Genomic DNA, 25,277 nt, shown 5'->3' with positions numbered 1-25,277 from the left:
CCCTGATAACTACATAGAGCTACTTTGTGTGGTGATGTCACTGAGTGAAGTATTGATGGAATTTTCCCAAGGTCTCAAGCCAACATATGAGGGGAAAATTGTGGACTGATTAACCTCACAGATAGTTCATAATGGTTCACTTGTGTTTGTATTTGAAAGATGTGCAGAGGTTGTACTGAATTCCATTTTTCCCCCTGATATTTAATTCAGTACTGTGCCTGTCTGATAAAGACATCTGTGCAGCTCTTTCCTGTCTTTCCTTCTAAAGTCAGCAGAAGAATATGACTGACCCCTCATTTCCTGCTTGGACAGCATTCCCTGGGAAGCAAATCCCTTTGCATCTTGTATTGCGGTGTCATAATATTCCTTTCTCTCAACAGATAGCATTTACTTTTTTAACAACAACAGCAAAAAACATATTTATGTTCTAATAATTAATAATCATAATGAAATTATGACAGCACTAAAAGCATGGGTTTGTACACACATATAAGAACAGTATACCTTCAAAGTTGTTTTGGATAAAAAAATCTGCCAAATGGATCAATAACTTTTCAGCATTAATCAGTAGTAGATGAAAGGGTTATGCTACACTGTAAAAAAAAGTAATTTTACAGTTATTTTATTTACATATTTTTGAAGTTTACATTTAGAAATTTACGAGAAAACAGGAAATTATTGTAATTTTTTACGGTATTTTTACGGCATTTTATATTTCTGGCGCCCCAGCTGACATAAAGTTCCTTTTTTATGTTCCTTTTTTTACAGTGTAGGGTTTGGAACATAGTTTGATCTTTCTAAAAGTGATTCAAATTTTACTGACACATTTTGATTAGGTAAAATGTCTCCATCAAGACATTTGCAAGACTTTTATAGCACCAGACATCAAGTTTCTGTTCTGCACACTCTCTTTCTCTCTGTGTTTAATGAAGATACAGTTATACAAGTTAAGGTTAATCGGTATATCCTGTCGTATTTGATTCATTGTGGCCCGAATGTTAAAAGCTATTTGTAGCATGGGATCTTTGGGTTGAAGGGGCTGCATTTTGATGTTTTCCTTTCTTCATCTGCCACTCAGAAACAACTGGATAGAAGTGGCCCAGATATGTCATTGTTAGCAGTTTAGGAGTCTAAAGCTCAGATTATGCATGTCAGCTGTTTAGGACAGCAGCTCAATGAGGCTAATGAACCCAGGCACCTCTTAAATTGTGCTCGTGGAAATGTGATTAAAAGACAGAGAAAACAACACCTTGCCAGCGATACAACTGCCCAAACTGAGAAAGACATCACTGAGCAAGACCTTATCAGCAGCGGGTGTTCCAGTGGCCTTTAAACCATTTGGGTTACATGCTGTTTTAAATGTCTAGAAACTCTATCATTTGCTTTTGATTTCCTTCACGATGTGCTTAATATGCATAATCTGTCCATACAATTTGTGTCAAGTACTGTAGCACAAATGGACATTTGTATGGATGTTCTCAGTAGAGATGTAATAAGGTGACAGGAAACCTCAGCCAGTAAACTATACACACTTAAAGGGATAGTTGACCCAAAAATAAAAGACTTGTCATCTTTTATTAACCCTCATGTGGTAAAAAAAACGTATGACTCGTTCTTCTGTGGAACATAAAAGAAGATATTTTGAGAAATGTCTCTGTGGGTTTGTTAATGCTGTTTTCTTCAAAATATCATCTTTTCTGCATAGGAAAAAGGTTGGAATGATACTAAGATGAGTTAATGATGAAAGAATTGTCTTTTTTGGGCGAACTATCCCTTTACAAAGACATTGAGATCTTGAATTGATTCCCTGAGTCTGTACTTCACAAACTCACCAGAATATTCCAAGACAATTCATGCCACAGTCACAGAAAATGCACTGACCAATAAAAATACACGAAAAGTATATTTATTCTGAGAAAGATAACAATCTACAAGCAGGTCTGTGTAATTACATGTCAGATCCTGAAGAGTTCCGTCTGGAGGGACACTTCAGCAAGGAGTTCACTCACAAAGTAAATAAACAGCACTGCAATAAAACTCACGTGCAAAACAAAGCAGTGAATAAACACAAAGCATGTGTTTAAAGTCAACGTCTGGCTACTTGTCAAAAACCTAGAAATTGATCTTGCAGCCATGAAAGTACACAGCGTTGTGTCTCTCATGCTTTGGTCAGTCCGAACGTATAAGGCCGTTGTTTAAATTATGAGATTCCCATTATATGAAACACCGCATATACAATTCTAAATAAATGATTGAGTATAATGTACAATGTTTACAGTATGAAACAACCTCACATTCACACATAGCTGTTTTCTTTTTAGCAAAATGCTTAAATCAGTATGATTGTTTAATTTGGACTACAACTCTCGCTATACAAACCTTTCAACACTTGCTGTTTGCATCGCCGTACACTTGCTGAGAGCCACCAACTTCCTTTCATTAACACTTTCATCGCCTCGCTCGATTCTGACGTGGTGAACGTATGTGCAATCATCTTGAATTCGTTCTCACTTTATTCTGCGCTTTATATTCGACACTGGTGACGTCCTTCAACATCCAGTACATCATACTCAGTTACACATTAACTTTTCTTTACCATGTTATTCACTTTATCGTGTCATGCACAGTATGTGTACATTGGTTCACATACAGTATCGCATAGCAGCAGGTGACTTTTACAGTTCATCTGATGTGGAAGTTTGATTATAAGTGTAGTTTGCACAAGGACAATAACACACATAGACTTTCTTTAATGATAAGACAATGCTTATCAGAGCATATCGTGGTCGGGATCACATTCTTTAGGTGACAAATACACTGAGATGATAGAATTAGAAAAGTTAAAATGTGCCCTAAATTGCATTGTTATGAGGAATTTGGTTGTGATAATTTCACAAACAAATATTTAATTCCCTCTAATATGGAAAGCAATTAGGTTCTATATTTTTCTGTTCAAAATCTTGGCTCAGGAATCTGTGCTGGACACTAAAGTACTAGTAACTATTTTAAATGACCGACATAAATCTAGGAATAGTTAAGAGGATCTGACAACAGATCCTTCATGACAGCGCTCCAATCAAAACATTGTGTTACTGATGCAGCCCCATGTTCAATGACCAGATATACAGTCCAGCTGGTTTACACACACTCACAAAGGCCTTGACCTCACAGCATGTTTGAGTCTGGACATCTCCAAAAGTAAACAATAGAGTCTGTTGAGATGTGCCAGCATCCTGGTGTCTCTGAAATGGACCATCATTCACTCTCACATCACAACAAGGCAAACGTCATTGATGATGATAATGTGCCCAAAGATCTGGTTATATTCTGGATCGCACTTAAGGTTCTGACAAATACATAACGTAACACTTAACTATATCTCAGATTTAAGGTCTTGATCATTTTTCCACCAAGAAAAAAAGATAACCTTTGTTATCACGTTTGTTGAGACTTAATTTAAAGCACCAACAAAGAATGATGAGATTCCCCAACAGGTTAATGTTTACTTTAGGCTAACTTGCCTAAATGGAGGGGAGAGATTCTGTGGTGACTGTGAGTCGAACTAGATGTTTCATATCGCAACAGCTCATTAATCCACTTTGAAACCCTCCTCAACAGGAGATAAGGTAAAGAAAGCCAGATGACTTTTGCCCCAACTGTTCATTTGACCATCTCTGGTCCAGTTAATCCACTGACAATGTAGCGTGAAGCAGATAGTTTCGTTTCGATTTTGTTCCAAAAATGCCACTTCCAGTTAAACCGCATCCACACACACAATCCCATTTTCCTCTCTATGCCAGACAGCAGTATTTCTTCCACCAGGACTTGGAGAGCGTCCTCATTTTGTCAGGCGTACGCTTCTTCATCTTTTTCTGCTGCTGGCTGTCAGAGTACTGGATGCTGGCCACTATGGCCGCATCAAACACCTCCTTAAGATTTTTCTGGGTGAGCGCTGAGCACTCCATGTAAGACACGACCTGCACTTCCTCGGCGCAAGAGAGGGCTTCTTGGGGGTCCACGGGGCGCTCTTTATATTTGGCCAGCTGGATGAGCACTTTGACGTCTTGGCGAAGGTCGGCTTGGGTGCCAACCAGAAGGACGGGGGCCTTCGGGCAGTGCCGACGGATCTCGGGCACCCACTTCTCTCTCACATTCTGGAAAGAGGAGGGACTTACAACGCTGAAGCAAAGCAGGAAGACGTCAGCGTTGGTGTAGCACAGCGGTCGTAGCTTATCAAACTCATCCTGCCCGGAGAAAAGAAGAGCCAGCTTTGATAAACATCAAAGCTGTGCAAGTAAGAGGAAAAAAACTTGTTTTGGAGTTAATGTGTGACTAGCCTGAAGTGTTCAGTTCTGCTCTGTTATGGTTATTTATGTAATTTCAGGTCTCACATAAAGGAGAGACATAAAACATTTTTTGTAACATTGTGTGATATGCAGATCTGAAAGTTTTCTATTATTTTTTAAAGACTGATCAGACCCAAACGCCATCAGGAGGCTTGTCTTAATGTCTCGTCTCAATCTGGCCTGGCGACTTCGAAGTCATGTTTATGATTACCTGCTGTGATGTCACCGCCATAAGAGATAAAGTCTATAACACAAATGTAAAATCTGTTGTATATTAGCGCTGCATTCCATCTGCTTTACTCTTCCTTATGAGTCTCTAACTCGGTTCCTGTTGATACATCAGAGCCCCTTTGTTCTTATATTAGTTAATCGAACACATCCTAACCCTTGGAAACAATTCTGCCCTACAGTACATTTTATATTACTGCGTGCTTATATACGAATATGTTTTTGTGTGGTTTATTTGATTAAAAACGTCAGCTGTTTTATATTCTTCCTAGTTGAAAATATCATCTGACAGGAATTTCAAGATCAGCATCTTTAATGTAGATTTGTTATTCCTTCAATACCCTGTGTTTGCGCAATGATATAAACTTACACCGACTTAAGTCTACAGTCAATGCACTCTCTTACTTTTCCTCTTCTCTGTTTCCAATAGAGTAAACAGGACCGATCCAAATCTCCCTTCACAGTCTCTCCTTAGCTTGCTAAAGTTGTCACGGTTCTGCCTATCTTGTTTGGCTTATTCTTGGTCTTGGGACAGAACCAGTGCAGAATTCCCTGTTTCATGTGGGGAGAGAGATTTTGGACCTTTTGGGCTTCCATACTCTCCCCGAGTCTCGTCTGTGTTTCCCGCCATTTCGTGTCATTAGCTTCCCCTTAGTGTTTCATCTGTTTCACCTGTCCCCTATTAATTATCCTGTCATTGTCTCCCTATAAGAGTCCTCTTGTTTCATTGTCTTGTGCGGTTCATTGCGTTTGCCCTGCTTGTACTTGTGCTCTGTTCATGTATACCGTGATCTTACCTTGTTCCTGTTTCCCGTGTCAAAGTGAGTGTTAGTTTAGTGTTCTGTTCCTAGTGCTTGTTTTCTTAGTTTTAGTTTAGTAAGTCAGCGTCCTTGTTTTTTGTCAAAGTATATTTATCCCTGTATTGTTTTCCCCCATCGTGGGTTTTGTTTTGCTTGTTTGTTTAGTTTAGTGTTTATTGTTAATAAATATATTTGTCAAGTCTTCATCCGCCTTGCCTCTGCCTGCACTTGGGTTCTCTGCCATGCCTATCGAGAAGACTCATGACAAAAGTCATCGAAAACTTGTGATCTCACGTTTCCAGCGACTAGCCCCAGCTGTACCTCGACAGAAAGTAGGTCTCCCTTTCCTTGGGACGGAGCCCAATTCATCACAATTAGGCTGCTTCCCATTCGCTATTCCCTAGAGCTAGTTTAACTCTTCCACAAAAGCAAAGACATATGAGTTGCATTGACTGACCTATAGTCCTATAATGTGGTCCCATAGGATGAGTCATATACGTTCTTATGATGTCTGGACAGCAACCTTCAGATGAACTTTACCAGAAACCCTAATAATGAGTGAGCAAAACAACACTGCATCACTTTTACTCTTGTCCCCCGCCCTTATCTTATGCAGATATCCAGCCATATGACTACTCCGAACTCCTTTTTTTACGCTCTTCAGCTTTAAACGGGTGTTTCCAGTTAAAAGAGGAGGGACACTAACCAGCATACGTTTGTGTAAACAATATATAACCGCTATAGAATGACAGCGGAAGAGAATGTGTTCTGGATGTTTTTTGCGAGGGGTCTGCATGAGTCTGGTGGTGTTAAGGGGACTGACCTGTCCGGCTGTGTCACAAAGTTGAAGTTTAACAGGCTTGCCATCCACAGCTACAACCGCTGCAGAAGAGAACAGAATCAATTTGACATTTTACCCCTCATGAGTCACAATGAATTATTAGGACACACACTGAGAAATTAAAAATAAAATGGGCTTTGCCGGTTGAAGTTGCTGGCCTAAAAGTTGCAAGAGAAAGAGGCTCACTATCATGTGGCCACGTGATGAGTAAAATTAGGTCAGTGAAACTACAATCAATCCTCTATTGGTATCTTAGCTTATCATGATTATAAATTACCATCATATTTATGAAAGTATTTTTTTATGTATTTGATAATTGTCCAGAATATATATAACTTCAATTTATCTTTATTTTTCAGATGTCTACTTTCTTCTAAAATGTAATTTATGTGATGCTGCTTTGCAATATTTCATAACTGCCAAAAGTGCATTGAAATAAATTATATGATAAAATATAGAATTATGATAAAATACGTAATTCAATATAATACAATGCAATATAATGTAAAATAAAAAAATATATCAAATATAGAATTACTTTTGAGCTTTTGAGTTTCCTGGATGTTTTAGATAGAGTTTTCAATTATTTTATAACTAGTTTGTTTATTTACTTATTATTTAATAATTTTACACTATACATTTTAGAGCTATATTTACCTGCAAAATTATCAAAAGCTGTTGGCACGTACTCGGTCGGATATCCATTGGTGGTATAGCTCACAATGAGACTAGTTTTACCCACTGCACCATCACCGACCAGCACGCACTTCACCCTGCGCTCAGCTGCCGACCCGAAGCGACTCTTCACCGCGGATGATAAATCTCTGCTCCGCAATCTTCTCGGGGGTACCGGCGGTACAACCATCCCTGGAACAGCCTTATATTCTCCAGCTCCCTGCGGAGGCATCGCTGGAAATGGGGACTTTTCAGGAGTTTTACCTCAAGTCACAGCGACCCATCTGACTTCTCATTTGTGAATGAGAGAGTGGAGTACCAGTCTCCCGTTTCACTGCGGTTTCCATTCAGAGAGAGAGAAGGAGGAATAAATCCCCTAAAAGCTACATTTCAAATAAGGAAATCGTACTTCTGCATAAATAAACAAAGTAACGTTAACCCTGAAACAAAAATAAACACGACGTTCACACGTTCACTGACGTTATGCTATCATGAGGCGAGCCCTTCTCCGCCCTCTCTAAACTGATCTGAGCACTTTACTCCCAAATACTACGGCTGTTAAAAAGTCTAGTGAGCTGCCTATCTAGACAGCATCATAGGCATGCGCACTGCGCTAATCTTTGAATACAACAGCCGCTTGCTTCAGTTTTGAGCAGCAGGGGAATAGCATATTGGTTATAGGCGACTTTCGTCTTCAAGTACTATACTCAGATATTGCTGTTTATGTAGGGAGCACACTCAGTTTGAGACAGCTTTTAATGACATCATCCGCTGTGAGTTCATCCATCCACGAACTAAACTTCAGCAGACCTGTAGTCATAGATTACAGATAAACTCAACTATAGCCCCAAAACCTCTCGTCTTTTTAACTTTTTAAAACCCCGATATATATCAATGACAACTTACTTAAAGCAGAAAAGCGCTTATACATTTGTGTTCTTTGAGAATTTTACAGTTGGATAATTACAGGTTTGTATTAGCAGAATTATAATTGCTATTATAGAAACAAATCACAAGTTTAAACAGAAAGTGTATTTACACAAATTATAGACAGCATTTATTTTCACATAGAATGAATGTAATGACATTGAATTTGGTGGAGGTATTTTCATTACCATTGCATAGACAAGCCGTCGTTTGGTACAACTTTTAAAGCATTTCGGTTTTTAATTCTTGACGGAGTTTCTTACGGTTCAAACAGAAATACAATTGTACCTCAGTGACCCCATCTATTGGACAAACGTAAACCCGAGCGTCAAAATGTCAAAGTACATGAAAAAGACCATAATTAAATCTCAAACGAATATTATTCATTCAAATATATTTACAAAGATGCAAAAGGAGTGTTTTTATTAAAAAAAAATGCTTTCTTGAAATATTGCGCTCTCTGTATTCCTGTGCGGAACGTTCGTCGTATTTTGCTGTTTTGCCCGGAACACTACACTCAGATGCGCAGCCAGCTAAAAATTTTAGCTTTCTGGACAGATGGCTACAAATGTGAATAAAGAGTCAGAATCAAACAGTGATGTAACTTTAGGTTTCTTAGAGGAGGCGGAATCGTGGGAGCTTCTTAGCAACCAGTTTCCAAGTAAAGTCGGAGGGAGACCTGCGTGGTTGAGCCAGGTGGACTTGCCAACTCTTCCTGAGTTACTGTGTGAAAAATGCAAACTCCCAACAGTGTTTCTTCTGCAGGTGTATGCACCGATTTCAGAGTATGAGCGATGTTTTCACAGGACACTGTTTGTGTTCTGCTGCAAGACTCCAGCCTGCTATACTCGAAATGACGGCAGGTGTTTTAAAGGTACGTTAGGCTCGTGTTAGAAGCAGAGACTACTAACGTATTCTGTCACTGTGCCTATTCTGACACTGTGCCCATTCTGTCACTGTGCCCAGTGTTTAGATGTCAGCTGCCAAGGATAAATAAGTTTTACCCGTTTGATCCTCCTTCCGACGAGATGCCAGAGCACGTACTGGAAGATCATCAGGTTCTGGGCTCCGGGCTTAAATTGTGCAGACTGTGTGGTTGTCTCGGACAGAAAGCGTGCTCTCGATGTCACTCCGTTACATACTGCTGCAAAGAGCACCAGACAATAGACTGGAAAAACCGTCATAAGAAAGAATGTGCAAATGAGGGTGAGTGTAGAGAGTCAAAGATGAGTATCATATGGTATGCATTTCTACAGGAGTATTTGTAAAGTCAAATATTGTGTTTTTATAAATGTTTTTTTTATTGTGATAAACACAAATAGGCTTTTATACATTTTTTGATGTGCAGTTTCTCCTAGCTCAAAGGAGCTCAATTCATTTCTGTTTCCGGAGTGGGAGCTGGTAACTGAGCCAGAGGAGCTTCCAGCCAAAGATGAGGAAGCCCACGAATCCCAAAACTTAGACCAAGAACACACAGTCTTATATAATGGTATGCATTTAGAAACAATTGTGAGGAAGATTAACATTTGGAGAACTTGGTCATTGAGTGTTTATTTACCTTCACAGATTTGGAAAATAGTGAGCTAGAGAGCATGGCCCTTCATGAAACACAAGACTCTAAAGTGTTTCAGAGGTTTAAGGAATACATTGCTAATGAACCAGAACAGGTGAGTTGTTCAGACGTTTTAAGGATTTGTGGGATTATCAGGTACTGCCTAAGAGAGTAAATGCTTTCCTAAGTTTATGTCTGTTGTGTGGTTAAGATTTTGTGATGTTGACCTCATCAAATGTTGTTTTTAAAGGTTTTGCGGCATTGTAAGGGAGGCATGCCTCTTTGGGTGTCAGCTGAGCATGTTTTGAATGAAGAGGACACTCCAAAATGTTCATGTGGTGCAAAACGAATCTTTGAATTTCAGGTAATGTGAATTGTACGTCAAATAAGGTATTTTAAAGTATATCAAAGTAAATATTTTAATGAAACCATTTACATTATACTCGTTACATTTCAGATTATGCCACAGTTACTTAATCACCTCAAAATGGATAGGACCGATGCCTGCATAGACTGGGGGACAGTGGTCATCTACACGTGTGCTGAGAGCTGTGACCAAGGCACCAAATATTCTGCCGAGTTTATTTGGAAACAAGATTTTTCAGATCTGGCAGTATAGAATTATTTCATAATGCAATTTTGTACTCTTAATTCATATTTAAAAAGTATATTTGTAATGTCAGCTAAATGTATTAAATACATGATAAAAGACATTATCAGACATTTGTTACATACTATAACAGAAAATTGAAACAGGCATGTGTACACAGAAAACAAATCTGTTTGTGTGACTATATTCAATTGACTCAAGACTCTTGCATGAAAGAAAAATGATTGTCACTGTCTTTTTGCTGTTCTTCATACAATTGTAAGACAAGTTATAATTTCTCTTTAGTAGTTAAAACTAAAGTCCTATATTTATTGTGTTGCTACTTTGAACTCAACCACAAAATAACATTTGCATTTCTCGTTTTAGTAAATACACAAGAAAATCTCAAAAACATTCTTAAGAATCAAATATGTTACAACACAATGAACAAACTGAAACCAGTTAAGAAATATTTATTTGCATTAAATGTAATGCAATAAATTGGATACAGCAAGATTAAATTATCAGTGCTTTACTTGGGGGTGGGAAAAATACCTACAGTATATTATACAATGAAATGAGAATTGTTACTTCAGTCGTTACATATCCTACTGAAAACTTTAACAAAAATGTTAAATGCTTCATCTGTAGGACTTGTTCCAACAGAATTAACTGTGGTTTGTTAATCTTTTAAGAGAAATCCAAATGCATGCCTCCAAATAAAAAAATATCCTGCACTGGACAATAAGGGCATCACTTGCCCAGACTAATTCCTCTCACCAGCGAATTCAACACTGACAGTCAGTAATACAACGAATACATAAAACCTGCTCGTACAGGGAATGTGTAAAAAGTATTAATAAATGAACATTTTAACATCATAAAAACAAAATCCAAACTATAAAAAATGTTCAGACATGGATAAAACGGTATTTTGAAAACCAAGTAGCAGGTGGAAAACATTTAAAAGGTCAAATAAAAGCATTTGTCCTCACACCTGTTCACCTTCTGAGCGAGTCCTTCATATTTACAGAATTACAAAATGAAACTGCGTAGGCCAACCCAGACATTCTGGTAAGCGCAGTAATTCACCAGTGAAAACAGAATGGCAGACTGCACAGGGATTACGTCGTCTTCCTGAATCCTTTTAAAATGGGGTATATATTCTCAAATGCTTCATAGATTTCCCCTCTTACCTTTGCACCTGGACAAAGGAATTTGCAGACGCTTTCATTAACATATTATTGTATTACAAGGTACCTTTTGAGCATTTTAACAAACAACTCACCTGTGAGTACGACTTTGCCGGAAACAAATATTAAAAGGACAATTCTGGGTTTGATCATTCTGTAGATTAATCCTGGAAATAACTCCGGTTCATAGCTGAGGAAAACAACATCAAGTATCATGATTTTCTTCAGACTTACAGTTTACCCATGTCATAAATAAAATAATGTTAACAAGTGATTAATGACAAACCTGCTAAACTGCTGATGTGTAAGCACCAGACCTTCTAATCGGATAGGAAACTTGACATCGCAGCTACCGACCATGTTCTGAATTTTGAAGTCTAAGAATTTTGCAGGGAAACCCAACTTCTGCACCACTCTAGCATATTTTCTGGCTGCCAATCGGGACTGCTCCTCACTGCAAAAATGAGTCTGCATGATAAATTCAAACTCAAACAGTGCTGTTTGTTCTGAAAGGTTGTGTAAAAGCAAGAAAAATGCTAGTAGATCTGCAGGTGGCATGCTTACCTTTTAGCTCCTGTGCACACCATCTTTCCCGAGCTAAAGATGAGAGCTGTTGTTCTGGGTTCTCGTATTCTCATGATGACAGCAGCAAAACGCTGAAAATTTGTTCATACATTTGCACTTAAAAATGTATATGCTGCACAAAACAGTTCTATTAAGAGAACTGTGAGAATGTTAAAAAGTTTTGCAAACAAACACCAGCATTTAGCCTCACCTTTGGATTATATTCAGCATTTCTGGCTCGAAGTGCTATCGTCTTCAAATCAAGTTTGCAACCCAAGTTTACAGTGGACACGATATTCCTAAAAACAAGGAGAGGAATGCAGCATTTTAGGATATTTGCAAATAAAAACAAAAATAAGCACAATAAAAGTAAACCTAAATTATATATGGAAATCATGTTATTTGCATCTGCAAATTCTACTTTCAACTTGGCATTATTGACAGTATCACAACGAGTGGGCCATGCAAACAGCAAACTCACTGTAATTGGGGTACGATTCCCGAACTTTCTGAGGCTGGTGTGGCCGGAGTAATCGGGGTCATGGGCGTGAGAGGGGTGTTGTAGAGAGGGGTGTTGCCTGGAAGTGCAGTTGTTGTGGAGACATTCTGTGAGTGGTATAGCTGGGGTGTCTGGCCTGAACCCCCTACCATCCCACCCTGCTGTTGTGCGGCTGCCTGTTGTTGCTGCTGCTGCTGCTGCTGCTGTCTTTGCTGCTCCTCCAGGAGTGATAAGCTGTTGGTGTTCTGCACTGGTTGTGGTGTGAGGCCTGTGCCGTACGGCATCATAGGACTAAAAATGGGCAGGACAGGCGTCATGGCTCCCTTTAAATTGATACAAGACAACGTGACTGTTAAATTTATGCAAATATTATTTGATACACATGTGCTGAATTTCGCCATTTAAGCTATAAGAAACAAATGTATAGTATAATGCAATGCAAATCGCTTTGGATAAAAGCGTCTCCCAAATGCATAAATAAATGCAAGCAAACCCAAATATTAGTTTAAACACTACATAACTCACCTGTGGAGATGCCAGCCCTTGAGTGAAAGGGGTTAGACTGTTGTTCTGCTCCATATTGGCAGGTTATGAAGCAAAACAACTTCGCCTGTAATTTCAGCACAAGACTACAACTGCGTGTCTGACAACAACGTTGAGAATACCTGGACTGGGAAAAACGAGATGGATTAGACCTAAAAACAGCATTACTTGTGTATTCAAAACTATATGTCAAGCCTAGTCTTAACAACGCATGCTGTTAACACATTATCGTAAATCACAATATAATTTAACCCGAGTGTGTTAACTAAAATCGTGTGTTCGCGTGGCTAGTTTGCTAATGGATCTGTGCGGCTAATCTGGCTGTAGTAAAACGAACATACTTCATTCTTCATGAAGTCATGCATCATAAATAACAGTTACATTTTCTTAATAACTACAAACGTCCTCACAAACCGTTAACTTCCAGGATTCACGAGTCTGTGCGAATTATTTCAGGTTACAAGCGAAACAGTCAGAAACGCACGGAGCGCGCAAAAAATGAGACTTCACAACAACTTCCTCTCTCTTTAACATGCGCTTCCGGTGCATTATGGGCTCACACATTTACTGACACGTGATTTTTTTCACTCAGATGAAAGTCATCCTTATCGAATTGATTGTTGTCGCGTATACTTCTCGATATTGTTGGTGAATCACAACAAACAAATGAATTTTTTACAATAAGCAGTAAACACGGGCAGAAAAAAACTTTTATTTTGAAATTGGATTTGAGTAGAAAGGCAATCAAGTTCTTGAACTGAAAGAAATATCACGTTTATTTCATTACACTTTGTTTTTGACAAATGGCAGCTGTGGGGACATGGTCTTTCTCTCGACCTGCTGTAGAGAGAATGATGTCCATGCTTCTGGCTGGACAAAATGCAACAGATGTTGTGGAAACAGCAATGTCAGGTGTGTATAACTTACTGCGTCTGGCTGTGTCACCTTATTAACAGCCTAAATTCATGCTAAAACGAGGGTTTAACAATTGTTAGATGTGTGTCTAATAAATAGTTCGCCTTTCTAGCTAATTAAAGTCAATTTAATTAAGTTAAATAAGTTATTTGGAAGGAAATATGATTTCAAATATGTCTTTATAGTTTTTTATATTAAAACAGTTGAATTATGTGACATTTATGGGATATGTTGTTAGTATGCCATATTTAGGGGGTAAATAGGTTTCCTGATTCTATCATCATGCTTCTTTTGACCCCAACAAGACACGATTAATAAGTAATATGTATGTGTTTTCAGAGGTTGAAGATGATGTAGACACAGGACGACACATTGTTGGCAGAGGAGGATATCCAAATTTCAAGGGAGTGGTTGAATGTGATGCTGCAATTATGGAAGGGCTACCAGGAAGATTTGGGGCAGTGGCTGCATTGCGAGGGTACACAAAACAAACAAATATAAAAAAGTGTATATTTTTTCATGGTTGAACAGTATCGCTGTCTAAAACCAATTGTAAACGTTTTTTATTGATGACCATCTTTTCGTTGTTAGTATTGCACAGCCATGTCGTGTAGCACGCAAAGTGATGGATAGGAGTCCTCACAGCTTGCTTGTTGGAGAAGGAGCAGAATCCTTTGCTCAGGAACTTGGCTTTATACCTGAGCCCAATGAAAACATGCTCTCTGACCATACATCTACTGCATATCAGGTACAGTCTGATAACACTTTTGAAAGCTGTTGCATATTCAAAAAATTTCCAAACACTAGAAAGAACATAATATACAATTTTTATGGACAAATTCTTTTAAAAACATTGTTCTGTGTTTTTTTATATATATTCCCAAAGGAATTTCTTGAAAAGAATAAAAGTGTTGTAAGTGGGCATGACACATTAGGTAAGAGACCACATGTAATGTGAAAGCTTTCTCTTTGCAGAAAACTTAAATGGCCCATTTTTGAAAGGCTGATTACTTTTTCTGGTTCATGTTTAAATTATATGGTCTTGGCCATGTAAAGATTAATGTTATAAAACATTACTTTGAGATTTCTGCTGAATGTTGTTCTATTGTCTGATGTAAAAATCTATTTTTCTTTTGTATTCAAATGTTGGTTTTATAACATGATTTGTGATACTTTTTTAGGCCTTATAGCTCTTGATCTAGGTGGTAACATAACAGTGGGTAAGGACTTTTTCTGAATGGCTTTTTGTTATTTCCCCAGAAATTTTCATTGAAAATATACTTTCATATATTAAATACTTTAATATAATAGATATGTACATATTTTATAATTATACTGTTATAAAGTATTGCTATGACAAACATTTGTGTACATATTCAATAGGAGCTTCCACATCAGGAGCACCCTTCAAATCACCAGGCCGTGTGGGAGATTCTCCTCTTCCAGGCTGTGGTCTATATGCTGACCATACAGTAAGAACTGGACTTTTCTGTTCTGCTTTATGGTAAATTTGAGCATTTTGTATGCTTACAGTTTGCACCATTCAACTAATAATTATTTTGCTATTATAGCACTTTATGTATCAAATAAGTTTCTTTACAACTTTATTCTCTTTATTTTTAGGTAGGTGCAGCTGCAGGTGAGTCATTTTGTTGCTTCTGACTTTTCTAAACATCCCTTTCTAGCTGTGTCATTTTGCAATTTTATAAGTTCTTTGGGATGAGGAAATAATAAACAAATACAAATATATATTTAAATATAAAATGCAATACAAACTTTAATTACTCAGTCACCCTTACTGCTGTTCAGACCAATATAGTGTATTCGATAAATTATTTGAGTGTATTACTCAACATAGATTTATCAGCTTTTAAGTCCTTGCAATTGATTTTTTTTCAGCTACTGGTGATGGAGACAAAATCATGTGCTACTGCCCAAGCTTTCATGTTGTGCAGCTGATGAGACAAGTATCTATCAACTCCCCTTGGATTAATACTTTATATAAATAATAAGAAAATGTATATTTTTATGTTTGTATATTGTTTATTATACTTCCAAGCCTCACATGATGGTTGTCTTTGATAGAAGGAAAGTCAAGAAAGTAAATGAAATTAAATCATTACTGTCAGCTAATTAGATTTGTCTGACATTTCTGTCATATGTTCTTGTCTGCTGCCAAGGGGTCATCTCCCAATGAAGCCTGTCAAGCTGTCCTTGCTGACATACAGAGAAGAATCAGTGGAGATACATGCTTTGAAGTTGGGCTTATTGCTTTGAATATAAAAGTAAAGTAAATGTTTTATCATTATCACAATTCAATATTTTTACATGTATATTCATTTGTAAATGTTTTTAATAGCTTAGCCAACTTAGCCTTGCAGAAACCCCAGATCAGTTTAACTCAAGTATGGTCCTGTTACAGGGAGAGGTTGGAGCTGCGTCCTCAGTGGAATTTCCATACACATTCTGGAAGCAAGGGATGGGTTCAGTGGAGAAGCTAGTCCTTAACCAGGCTTCCTCTGATACATCTAAAAATGATCTTTTTACTCATTAAGCATGTGGATGTTGTAAATCATCAACAAATAATCAATAACTTTTATTTTCAAAATATGTTCACCTTTCAATGTTTTTGTAGATTGGGCTTTTTAATCCTTCTATATAATAAAGCTGTCAGTTTGAATCAGTCTCTTTTCTGACACGTATTGTTCCGTGACTCATACTCGTGTTAGCCAATGCCACGTTTCACAAATGACGTCATTTTCACCCCTCTTGATAGGGGGCAGGATTGCGGCAATCCTCAGCGTGAGCGATTGGAGTCACTATGAACTCATCGTGCATTTTTTTAGATTTTGTTTTGGGACTTGTAGTCCATTACTTAAACCCCTCCATAGGCGTATTCCAGAGTACCTCTGAATCGAACTACGACTTCCGCTACGGTCGTGATGACGATTCACTTACGCAATCTGTTTAAGGAGTTCCTACTTCCTGGTTGAAGAGTCAGCCATTTTGGGATCCAACCGACTAGCTTTTGCGGCAGTAGCTAGCTAGCTAGTTACTTTTTAATCGAAGGAAAGGTTATTGTTTCTAGTTCGTCTTCACGCTGTGGTGTTGGAGATTTGTTAGAAAAGCAGCTGTTGTCACAGTGTCGAGTCCACGATGAATCCCGAATAGTAAGTACTCGAGTTGTTACAGGGCTTGTTTGTAGTTATTTAGCATGAAATTTACCTGTAGCTACTTTTGACAGGCATAGGCATAAATGACCAACGTTAGCTGTGTAGAATCTTACTAACAGCCGATATCGCTGTACGTTTTCTATTCCACTTAGTCAAAACAATAAAACCACAACGTTTTTAAAACCAGTTCTTTCTCATAACACCTCGCAACTCTAAAAGAAAGTCAAAACTAACTTTTGTCATTAAACTGCAGTTATTATGTTGCCGAGCTCAACCGGTTTGTCAACCTGATTGAATATTATTCACGTTATATTTATTACAAATAGAGCTCTATAACAAGTTATCGTGGTTTATGTGTCACTGCAACTAGAGCACACGTTAGCTGTCAACCTTAATGAAACAGCTTTCATTTTTAGTTAACGTTAGCTTATGTAGCTAACGTCTCCAGGTAGCTTTCAATAGCCTTTTCGAAGTCTCGTTTCAAAGTAGAAAAATAGCTTAGCCGGATACGTTACGTGTCGTTAACATGGTTAGTAACGTTAATCTGTTAGCGATCTGAAATGTGTTTAAAAAGGGAGTTTTTATATAAATGTGGTTTAGGTTGCTCGTTTAAAAGAAAGGATGTAAGTATCAGGAAGGCGGACCTTTAAATTACTTTCGTGTAATAGTCGGTTATATACATTTATTTGTTAAAACATAATACAAATAAAATACGCGGAGTGTATTCTTATCTATCACTGTATTTCTCATCATCTCTACTATGCATGCAGTAAAAAATGGTTTGTGCACCTGTTTTTCATCCCAGGTACTTGACTACTGTTTACTTTCACACCAAAGTGGAAAAATAATAGCGCATTTTTCATATTAAAAAAGTTGTATAAGGGTTAAATGCACGTTAACCTCATTTCCCTATCACTATACTGATTTGTGCTATCGCCATTCCTCCATTTTCCTTATCAGTTTTAAATGCTAATTTGTTCTTGATCTTAAGTTTTGACATTCATGCCAATGTTTTGTCCTTGATTTGTAATTGGTGCTGAATTGTGAGGTTTCCACACTCAAATATCTGAGCAGATGTCACACGCAGGCAATGTTTCTAGCCTCTGCTAAAGTGCCCATCCCTTCCTCTATTGTGAAGCAGTCATGTGTAGGTCACATGCTTAATGACATGCTACATGGTGTATTACAACTATCACTAGTTTGAGGGTTGAGCAACTCCGTTACTTGATGGTTGTCATATCCCCGATTGCATTTATTTTACACGGGCACAAAAGGGCTGAGACATGCCCCTTTAATATATATTTGTGTATATCTCTATGCAAATATTGCATAAAAACAGACATTTGGTGAATTCTTGAGATGACATAAATTGTGAGTGATATTGATATTCATCCTAAATGTCCAGCAAAATGCAGATTTTTTTTACCCGTGACATTTTTAAAACCGACTTTACTGAATGTATTTTATTTTATGCAGAACTGTGAGGACAGTTTGCATGACTTGTACACTCTTAGATGAATTCACCCTCTTCCATTGGAGAGATGCTTAAAATGTCTTGGCAACGCATAAACAGAGGGCCTTCACATGCAGCTGTTTTGTAAAGGATCCTTACACAGGAGAGTTGTTTGTTAACCTCAGTCATCTTAACAAGGAGAGCATGACTTGAATTCAGTTGAGATGATATGGACAGGTTGGTAAGAAAGGCATCTGATTAGGCTGAATCCATGAGGTGGTGATGACCGAATGAAAATTCCCTTCCTTGTACTTTTGAGCATGTTGCAAATGGCCAAAATGTTAAGCAAAACAGGTAAAACATGTGTCTCTGGAATAGAGCTTCGATTCTCTGCCCGAGGCCGAACTTGACCTGATATCTCCCACCACTATCCTCGGACCGGGCCGGACCCTTGATCAAGCATTTTTAGCGTTTTTTTTTTTTACTTTATTAGCCTATTATATATATTTTTAGCAAAGTAGGCCTAAGCAACAAATGTGTACAAAGTTGCACAAGTTAGGTTACAAAGTTACACAATCCAAAATGTTTCATGCGCAGAAGCATAGCATCTCCTCCACTTGCAGGCATCACGCAGGGCCAGCCCTGCTGTATTGTGTAGCCTAGCGTAAGTGCAACATGGAGCTTGAAGATACAAAGAAAAAACTAAAAACAGGAGAGTTATCTTTAAGCAAGTTTGGAGGAAAGTCGGAGGTATGGAATTTTCTGTGTTTTTTTTACGTTTCTTCATTCGGATCCATTTGAGATCGATTCCATTATGAATAAACAAACAACGCAGTTTACATGCTTCGTCTTTTTTCCATTATTCATTAACATTATTCTAAACAGATTTCTGTAGTTCAAACAACTCGGAATTGAGTTGAAGGGTCAGTTATTACGCCCCACATATATAACAAAATTTGGGATTAAATCAGGCTCATAATTACTGTTAATGTGTCGGACCGGGCTCGGACACAACATGCACAAGTTTGGGTAGGGTCGGGCTTGATTTTTTTGGACCCGATCAAAGCTCTACTCTGGAATGCTTAATCAGCTTATTCAAGTTTCCCTACTTCGGAGGTTCTCGGGCACATTGTGCATTTCTGTGTATAAACAGCCATTTCACGCTTATTCGGCATGCAGTGGTGGACTGATTCAAATCAGACTGTGGTGTTAGAGTGCTAGTATGCAATGTGACCTAGTTCATTATCATCCAGAATATGAATAACATGTAATGTGTCAAAATGGTGGAAACACATTAAAATGAACAAGATCTGACAGTCTTATGTCTATTTTACAGTGATTATTTATTCAAGCTGCTCTTGATTGGTGACTCTGGTGTTGGAAAGTCTTGCCTTCTCCTCAGATTTGCAGTAAGTAAACATTTCCCTTCACATTGCTTGTAGGAGAACTGTTTTCATATGAGAATAAGCTGCACTCACAAGCACACACACACACACACACACACACACACACACACACACACATTGAATTTGAAGTGGTCACAGGAGCTCGGAGTACTATCACATAATATACAGTACTAGGGGTGTAACAATACATCAAAGTATCGCACATCACACAATAAAAACATTAAGATATGTATCACAAAGCTATGGCCATATATTTTTTAAATGAGATTCATTTGGTGTATTTTACTATTTTTATGTTACAATTCAGTGTCATTCTTCTTTAACAGATCTATTCAGTTTTTATTTTTTTACATGAAGATGTTTGAATCAGACCTTGAATATTGTTAATTATTTGACAAAATAACAAATGTTACTAATAATTGTTTCTTTTTGGGGGAAAAATCAGTCATTAGAGTGTCTGTTCCTTATTTTATTTGTCCAAATATCTTTATTTGATTGTAAACCCAGTATGGTGTGTCATCGAATTGTGAGCTGAGCGTATGGTTACACCCCTATACAGTACATGCATGTATTAAAAAAACTCTTCTGTAGATTATTGCACCGTAGAATATTGCATTATATGTGATAGCTTGCCTTTGTGTATTAGTAGTGCTGGTCAGAGATGCCAGCGGGTGTTCTGACCACAATGAATCTGCTTAATATATTGTGTATACACAGTGAATTGACGGACATAACTAAGCAGACAAAGAGAAGTGTAAGATATGTTTGACCTTGAGTACTGAAACTTCTAATTCGCCCACTGATTGTTTTTTTTTCAGGATGACACATACACAGAAAGCTACATTAGCACTATTGGTGTGGACTTTAAAATAAGAACTATAGAATTAGATGGAAAGACCATCAAACTTCAAATCGTAAGTGTTTGTCTCCTATGCTGTTTATTTGTGAAAAAGTTTGTTGTAGTTATTAGTTATCTAAATTGTATGTTTGAATTAAATGTGAAAATGTTGTTAGAAAGTGTTTTATGAGCCATTGTACAGAATTGGTGCAAAGTCAGAGTTGGAAACATCTTGAAAAAAGTGTTTTTTCCCCAGAATATTTTATATGCAAATTATATAATATCAAAGGTACACATTTCTAGCAATTGTTTATTTTTTTTAAGTTTTAGAATGTTCTTCCTCTCCCAAAATTTTGTCACTACCGAAACACAATAATATATATTTAAATGTAAATTATTATATTGATCTATTAAGATTTTGTTTAAATCTAAATACAAATATATAATTTTTTCAAAATTTCAAATGTAATTTATGAGATTTCTTGTATTTTGAATGCAATCTTTTTTTGTAAAAGGCATCAAATTGATCATACTGATTTTAATGATAAGGATTCATTAGTTTAAATATACATTAAACAAAACACTATGAAAAAATCTTAGTTGATACTTTTATATACTTTTATTTTTGACAAAACATCCCAAGTTTCGGTCGTGACAGACCCATTATCAGTAGTGATGGTAATGTTTTGGTAGTGACAACAATATTTAATATGCACAGCTGAATCAGACTAATAACATTTTATGTTAGTACAAATGACTAACTATGTTGCATATACGCAACCAGCAGATAAAGCAGACACACATCTGACAGTAAAGATCTAATAGAAAACCTACAGCTCACACACTATTATCGGTGCTTTTTTTTAACACTATTATACTGTACTGAGTTTTGTTTATTTCCGGAAATATAGGATTAAGTGTTCCTTTTTGTCACTATCGAAACAATTTTTGTAACTACCTACACAATGATATCTAGTGATACGTAACTATCATTTTTGAATACTTTTGAGCCTAGCTCAAAGATGCTAATCAGCACATGGTTAGCAATGTACACACATAAAAACAAAATTTTATGGAATAACGCATTAAAAAGTTTGAAAAAATATGTATAGTAGTGACGTTCCTTAAAGTTACACACATATTTTTAGACTTCTGACCACATTTACATCAACGTAATAAGACCCATCTTCTCACCACGAAGCTATTAGAGAGGGACACAAATATTATTCCCGATCAAAAGTATAAGGGTGTGGCTAAAAATCCAATATCGGTAGTGACATGAAAATACAAAACACATTTTTGTACAGAAAGTTTAATCATTTAAAAATAAAAAATAAATGAATAAATTCACTTTTTTAAAACATCAAATATATATTTTTAAAAACACAATAGAAAAATTACCAAACATATTTCAATGTCATTTACATAAGTTTAAATTTAGGGGTTTGGGTTCGGGCCTGCCATCTCCCAATTGAAAGTTGATCAAATTAGGATTTGATATATATTGAATTTACTGATCATTTAAATATTATGGTAGGCCTCTGTAGAGAATAGAAAACTATTTAGATTTGAATACTTCAATGCTTCTTAAATGTGTTTTTTTGATGTGGAACAGCAGTTTGCACGAATTCTGTAGATTGGCGGTGGCCCATTTACTGAAACTGCTATTTAATTCCAAGGATTATAGAGGGTGGAAAATGGTCACATAAACTATTAAAATTATGAGTTGAATTAGGTGGTGATATAACCCCTGTGTTTGATAAAATAACCTTTTTATCAAATGCACTTATCCCTTAGTGCTTTGTTGTTTTCTTTGTTTCTGCTGCTTCAGTTGTCATTGTTGTCTTTGGGTTTCATTCTGGTGTCATAAATTATTTTATATTTTTTCCAGTGGGATACAGCAGGGCAGGAGAGGTTTCGCACAATCACATCCAGCTACTACAGAGGCGCACATGGCATTATAGTAGTCTATGATGTTACAGATCAGGTGAGGTCATACACATTTTTAGGTTTCATAGGTTTACCTTTCACACCTATGGAAATATAAGATAAACTGTTTTTTAATGTGCTCTGTAAATGTTTTCCCTTGCACTTCAGGAGTCCTTCAATAATGTTAAACAGTGGCTACAGGAGATTGATCGCTATGCCAGTGAAAATGTTAACAAATTATTGGTTGGCAACAAGTGTGACTTAACAACAAAAAAAGTGGTGGACTACACGACAGCAAAGGTAATATTCTAACTATTGGCAGGTTAGATTTTGTAACAGAGCCAGTAAAACAGAAACAATTGTTCACTTTCCCAATCTCTAACTACAATAATGTCTTGGTTGATATTTCTTTAGGAATTTGCTGATTCCCTTGGAATTCCTTTCTTGGAAACTAGTGCTAAGAATGCCACCAATGTAGAGCAAGCCTTCATGACCATGGCTGCTGAAATCAAGAAGAGAATGGGTCCCGGAGCAACAACTGGAGGTGCTGAGAAGTCCAACGTGAAGATCCAGAGCACTCCAGTGAAACCTGCATCTGGAGGCTGCTGCTGAGGCCCCTGCCCCCCAAACCCCTCATCTCGGTCCCTGGATCATGGAGCAAGCCCAACCATTTGAGGAAGAGAGAGGAATAGAGCATTTGTTATGGAGCAAAGAGTGAATGTGGAGAATAGAACGAATTAAAAGAGTGTGAAACAGGCAACAATTTAACTTACCCAAGTTGTACTGTATGTAGCCGCACTACCAAAAAACATTGAAAAATCCCCCGCCCCCTTCCCTATTCAAAAAAAGAAAACTGATAAGAGGTCAGAGATTTGGTAACGGTCAGCCCCCTTCACCCCTGCCTCCTGTCAGGGGCTGCTTTTAACCAATCCTACCCCAAGTATGGATGGATTTCATTTTCAGTCATTGATTTTAAATCCTCTGTGTGCAGGTTTCTAAGAATAATGTGTGTATTTATCTCACTGCATTCCTACTGCAGGGCTGGTCTGTGGTCAAAATTAGAAGTTTTCTTTTTCTTGTTGATTATTTTACTGTTTATATTTGCATGTGTAGGTTTCTGTCCCCATGGATAATGTTTTGCCCAACTGGATGAGAGTGGTTCACAGTCCAACATCAGTTTAGTAAAATATATGTACATACACAATATGTATATATATGTAAGATCTGAAATGACAGCTCTTTAGAGTTAAATACACAATTTATGTTGTTTTACCTTCTTTTGCATTTAATTTGTTGCTGCAGACACTTGTAGTTTTGCTGCGCAGTTGTAACAGTTAACAAACAAATAAATATTGTACGACCATACTGTGCAAAATCGGTATGTCTGCAATTCTTGGTGGGACATGTTAAAACCCATGGTTGTATTTATTCAACATTTATAAGCAAATATTGCTCCATTTATCTACAATCTCTCAATATTGCCCTTTACCTGCGGAATACACGTCTCAACAACAATTTCACAGTCTCATGTGACCCAAACACTATGTTCTCTTTTTCATAATAAAGTCAAATGAATACATTTTTGAATTAGATTATTTTTAATGAACTTTGCAGCAGTTCATTTTACATCTAGTTTACTTGACATAGGTTTCTACTTTACAGATCACAGAGTGGACGTGGTTTTTTACAAGAATAAAGTTTCTTTTTCTATATGGAAAACCGAACAGAATATATTTCTCGATAACAGATAAACCTCCTAGTGCAACAGTAGAAAACGTTCAATCTTAGGCTGGAGTGAGGACCTATGTCAATTATTCCTAATTCATAAATTAAAGTTCATTATGTGCATACAGGGAATTTGACTGATTCACCCTCTCAACAAATACTCAGATATCCTTTACATTAAATGTAACGCATTTGAATATGTTAAATAATTAAAATATGCAAAGGAGCCTGTAATAAAAGTTTGATATATTTACGGAGTCAGTGTAACAACACAGAAACAAAGCTACAGTATACATCTCTGCAGATAAAGATCCTCTCATCCTCGGGGATTGTGCTGTCAGATGCACTGTGGGGTCTTTGTTGTGTTCCTATGACATCACCCAAATTGACGCAGAAACATTTCCCCCCCAAACACAACACAAATTTAGCACAATAAACTTAATTTTTTTTTAATTATTAACATTTCTGACTTAAAAAAGTATGAATTTACAGCCTACAGCTTTCTGGCTGCCTTCAATGTGCTTAATGCTGAAATGCAACCCCAGAACATAATATTATGCCTAAAAACAGGGATGATACCTATTATGTTTCTCGCCAAATAAAGCACTTTGCCATCAGCTCAGAGTGCTCCAGAAAACCTGATTTTAATTGTGTATTCTGATATTCAATGAACTGCTGCATTCCAATTGGCTTACTTATATTATCCCCTAAATGTATGTACTGGTTTAGTTATGGGAAAGTATATACATTTTAGCACACAGCAAAACAATGCAAGTTCTGGTATATACTCGAATTAAATAATCGGTTAAAAGAGACCATTGTTGCAGAGTTAAACGTTCTAATTGTTAAAGGGATAGTTCCCTCAAAAATGAAAAATTCTCTAGTTGTTCCACATCTGTATACATTTTGTTTGGTTTGAACACAGAGAAAGATATTTGGTTTTTGCTTGTTACCAAACAGTTCTTGAACCCCATTGACTTCCATAGTAGGAAAAATTACAATGGCAGTCAAAAGTACCCTAGAACTGTTTGTTGTCCTACATTCTAAAAAATATATTTTTTTGTGTTCAACAGTATTTTTT

The 25,277-nt window shown here is 37.0% G+C and overlaps 5 protein-coding genes across 9 annotated transcripts; 3 read left to right on the top strand and 2 right to left on the bottom strand.

Moving 5' to 3' along the window:
* Window positions 1-1,890: 1,890 nt before the first annotated feature.
* Window positions 1,891-7,446, bottom strand: rhoua (ras homolog family member Ua). Of its 2 annotated transcripts, none has more exons than XM_056760244.1 (3): window positions 6,873-7,446; window positions 6,198-6,256; window positions 1,891-4,244 (listed from the first exon to the last, which is right to left on the bottom strand). In XM_056760244.1, exons 1-3 carry the CDS (start codon window positions 7,120-7,122, stop codon window positions 3,792-3,794), a joined length of 762 nt encoding a protein of 253 aa, XP_056616222.1. In that variant the 5' UTR covers window positions 7,123-7,446; the 3' UTR covers window positions 1,891-3,791. The 2 variants fall into 2 exon arrangements, with proteins under 2 accessions (XP_056616222.1, XP_056616223.1); XM_056760245.1 differs by having other exon boundaries at window positions 6,905-7,066.
* An 880-nt stretch (window positions 7,447-8,326) lies between these two features.
* On the top strand, window positions 8,327-10,263 carry pdcd2 (programmed cell death 2). The gene is made up of 6 exons (XM_056760241.1): window positions 8,327-8,691; window positions 8,784-9,023; window positions 9,166-9,306; window positions 9,384-9,484; window positions 9,620-9,733; window positions 9,827-10,263. Exons 1-6 carry the CDS (start codon window positions 8,376-8,378, stop codon window positions 9,986-9,988), a joined length of 1,074 nt encoding a protein of 357 aa, XP_056616219.1. The 5' UTR covers window positions 8,327-8,375; the 3' UTR covers window positions 9,989-10,263.
* A 153-nt stretch (window positions 10,264-10,416) lies between these two features.
* Window positions 10,417-13,273, bottom strand: tbp (TATA box binding protein). 2 transcript variants are annotated; one of them, XM_056760242.1, is made up of 8 exons: window positions 13,172-13,273; window positions 12,740-12,884; window positions 12,197-12,537; window positions 11,927-12,014; window positions 11,716-11,807; window positions 11,438-11,605; window positions 11,247-11,341; window positions 10,417-11,162 (listed from the first exon to the last, which is right to left on the bottom strand). In XM_056760242.1, exons 2-8 carry the CDS (start codon window positions 12,791-12,793, stop codon window positions 11,083-11,085), a joined length of 918 nt encoding a protein of 305 aa, XP_056616220.1. In that variant the 5' UTR covers window positions 12,794-12,884; window positions 13,172-13,273; the 3' UTR covers window positions 10,417-11,082. The 2 variants fall into 2 exon arrangements, with proteins under 2 accessions (XP_056616220.1, XP_056616221.1); XM_056760243.1 differs by having other exon boundaries at window positions 12,740-12,879.
* Window positions 13,274-13,330: 57 nt separating this feature from the next.
* Window positions 13,331-16,356, top strand: zgc:153169 (uncharacterized protein LOC767799 homolog). 3 transcript variants are annotated; one of them, XM_056760118.1, is made up of 10 exons: window positions 13,331-13,669; window positions 14,012-14,150; window positions 14,264-14,420; window positions 14,559-14,607; window positions 14,854-14,892; window positions 15,056-15,144; window positions 15,296-15,311; window positions 15,572-15,639; window positions 15,853-15,957; window positions 16,095-16,356. In XM_056760118.1, the coding sequence occupies exons 1-10, from the start codon at window positions 13,561-13,563 to the stop codon at window positions 16,224-16,226; spliced, it is 903 nt and encodes a 300-aa protein (XP_056616096.1). In that variant the 5' UTR covers window positions 13,331-13,560; the 3' UTR covers window positions 16,227-16,356. The 3 variants fall into 3 exon arrangements, 2 of the variants coding, with proteins under 2 accessions (XP_056616096.1, XP_056616095.1); XM_056760117.1 differs by having other exon boundaries at window positions 14,264-14,607; XR_008908185.1 differs by lacking the exon at window positions 16,095-16,356 and having other exon boundaries at window positions 14,264-14,607; window positions 15,056-15,176; window positions 15,853-15,907.
* A 313-nt stretch (window positions 16,357-16,669) lies between these two features.
* On the top strand, window positions 16,670-24,050 carry rab1ab (RAB1A, member RAS oncogene family b). Its single transcript, XM_056760119.1, has 6 exons — window positions 16,670-16,842; window positions 19,635-19,707; window positions 20,523-20,618; window positions 22,434-22,529; window positions 22,640-22,771; window positions 22,886-24,050. The coding sequence occupies exons 1-6, from the start codon at window positions 16,829-16,831 to the stop codon at window positions 23,081-23,083; spliced, it is 609 nt and encodes a 202-aa protein (XP_056616097.1). The 5' UTR covers window positions 16,670-16,828; the 3' UTR covers window positions 23,084-24,050.
* The last annotated feature ends 1,227 nt before the right edge of the window (window positions 24,051-25,277 follow it).

Source organism: Triplophysa dalaica, chromosome 11, assembly GCF_015846415.1.
Source record: "Triplophysa dalaica isolate WHDGS20190420 chromosome 11, ASM1584641v1, whole genome shotgun sequence".
Taxonomy (NCBI): Eukaryota; Metazoa; Chordata; class Actinopteri; order Cypriniformes; family Nemacheilidae; genus Triplophysa; species Triplophysa dalaica.
The sequence above is the reverse complement of the archived record's forward strand: the minus strand, read 5'-3'. Positions and strand labels throughout refer to the sequence as shown.

What these genes read in the sequence shown, in the direction of transcription:
- rhoua (XM_056760244.1), bottom strand. Translation starts at nt 7,122, where the DNA reads ATGCCTCCGCAGGGAGCTGGAGAATATAAGGCTGTTCCAGGGATGGTT. An exon ending in AGCTTTTGATAATTTTGCAG is followed by an intron (nt 6,257 to 6,872) that starts GTAAATATAGCT and finishes TCTCTTCTGCAG; the next exon opens with CGGTTGTAGCTGTGGATGGC. An exon ending in TTTGTGACACAGCCGGACAG is followed by an intron (nt 4,245 to 6,197) that starts GTCAGTCCCCTT and finishes TTCTCCGGGCAG; the next exon opens with GATGAGTTTGATAAGCTACG.
- pdcd2 (XM_056760241.1), top strand. Translation starts at nt 8,376, where the DNA reads ATGGCTACAAATGTGAATAAAGAGTCAGAATCAAACAGTGATGTAACT. An exon ending in TTGCTAATGAACCAGAACAG is followed by an intron (nt 9,485 to 9,619) that starts GTGAGTTGTTCA and finishes TTGTTTTTAAAG; the next exon opens with GTTTTGCGGCATTGTAAGGG. An exon ending in AACGAATCTTTGAATTTCAG is followed by an intron (nt 9,734 to 9,826) that starts GTAATGTGAATT and finishes GTTACATTTCAG; the next exon opens with ATTATGCCACAGTTACTTAA.
- tbp (XM_056760242.1), bottom strand. Translation starts at nt 12,793, where the DNA reads ATGGAGCAGAACAACAGTCTAACCCCTTTCACTCAAGGGCTGGCATCT. An exon ending in GGAATCGTACCCCAATTACA is followed by an intron (nt 12,015 to 12,196) that starts GTGAGTTTGCTG and finishes CCTTGTTTTTAG; the next exon opens with GAATATCGTGTCCACTGTAA. An exon ending in CGGCAAAGTCGTACTCACAG is followed by an intron (nt 11,163 to 11,246) that starts GTGAGTTGTTTG and finishes TCCTTTGTCCAG; the next exon opens with GTGCAAAGGTAAGAGGGGAA.
- zgc:153169 (XM_056760117.1), top strand. Translation starts at nt 13,561, where the DNA reads ATGGCAGCTGTGGGGACATGGTCTTTCTCTCGACCTGCTGTAGAGAGA. An exon ending in AAGTGGGCATGACACATTAG is followed by an intron (nt 14,608 to 14,853) that starts GTAAGAGACCAC and finishes ATACTTTTTTAG; the next exon opens with GCCTTATAGCTCTTGATCTA. An exon ending in TTATTGCTTTGAATATAAAA is followed by an intron (nt 15,958 to 16,094) that starts GTAAAGTAAATG and finishes GTCCTGTTACAG; the next exon opens with GGAGAGGTTGGAGCTGCGTC.
- rab1ab (XM_056760119.1), top strand. An exon ending in GCCTTCTCCTCAGATTTGCA is followed by an intron (nt 19,708 to 20,522) that starts GTAAGTAAACAT and finishes TTTTTTTTTCAG; the next exon opens with GATGACACATACACAGAAAG. An exon ending in AGACCATCAAACTTCAAATC is followed by an intron (nt 20,619 to 22,433) that starts GTAAGTGTTTGT and finishes TATTTTTTCCAG; the next exon opens with TGGGATACAGCAGGGCAGGA.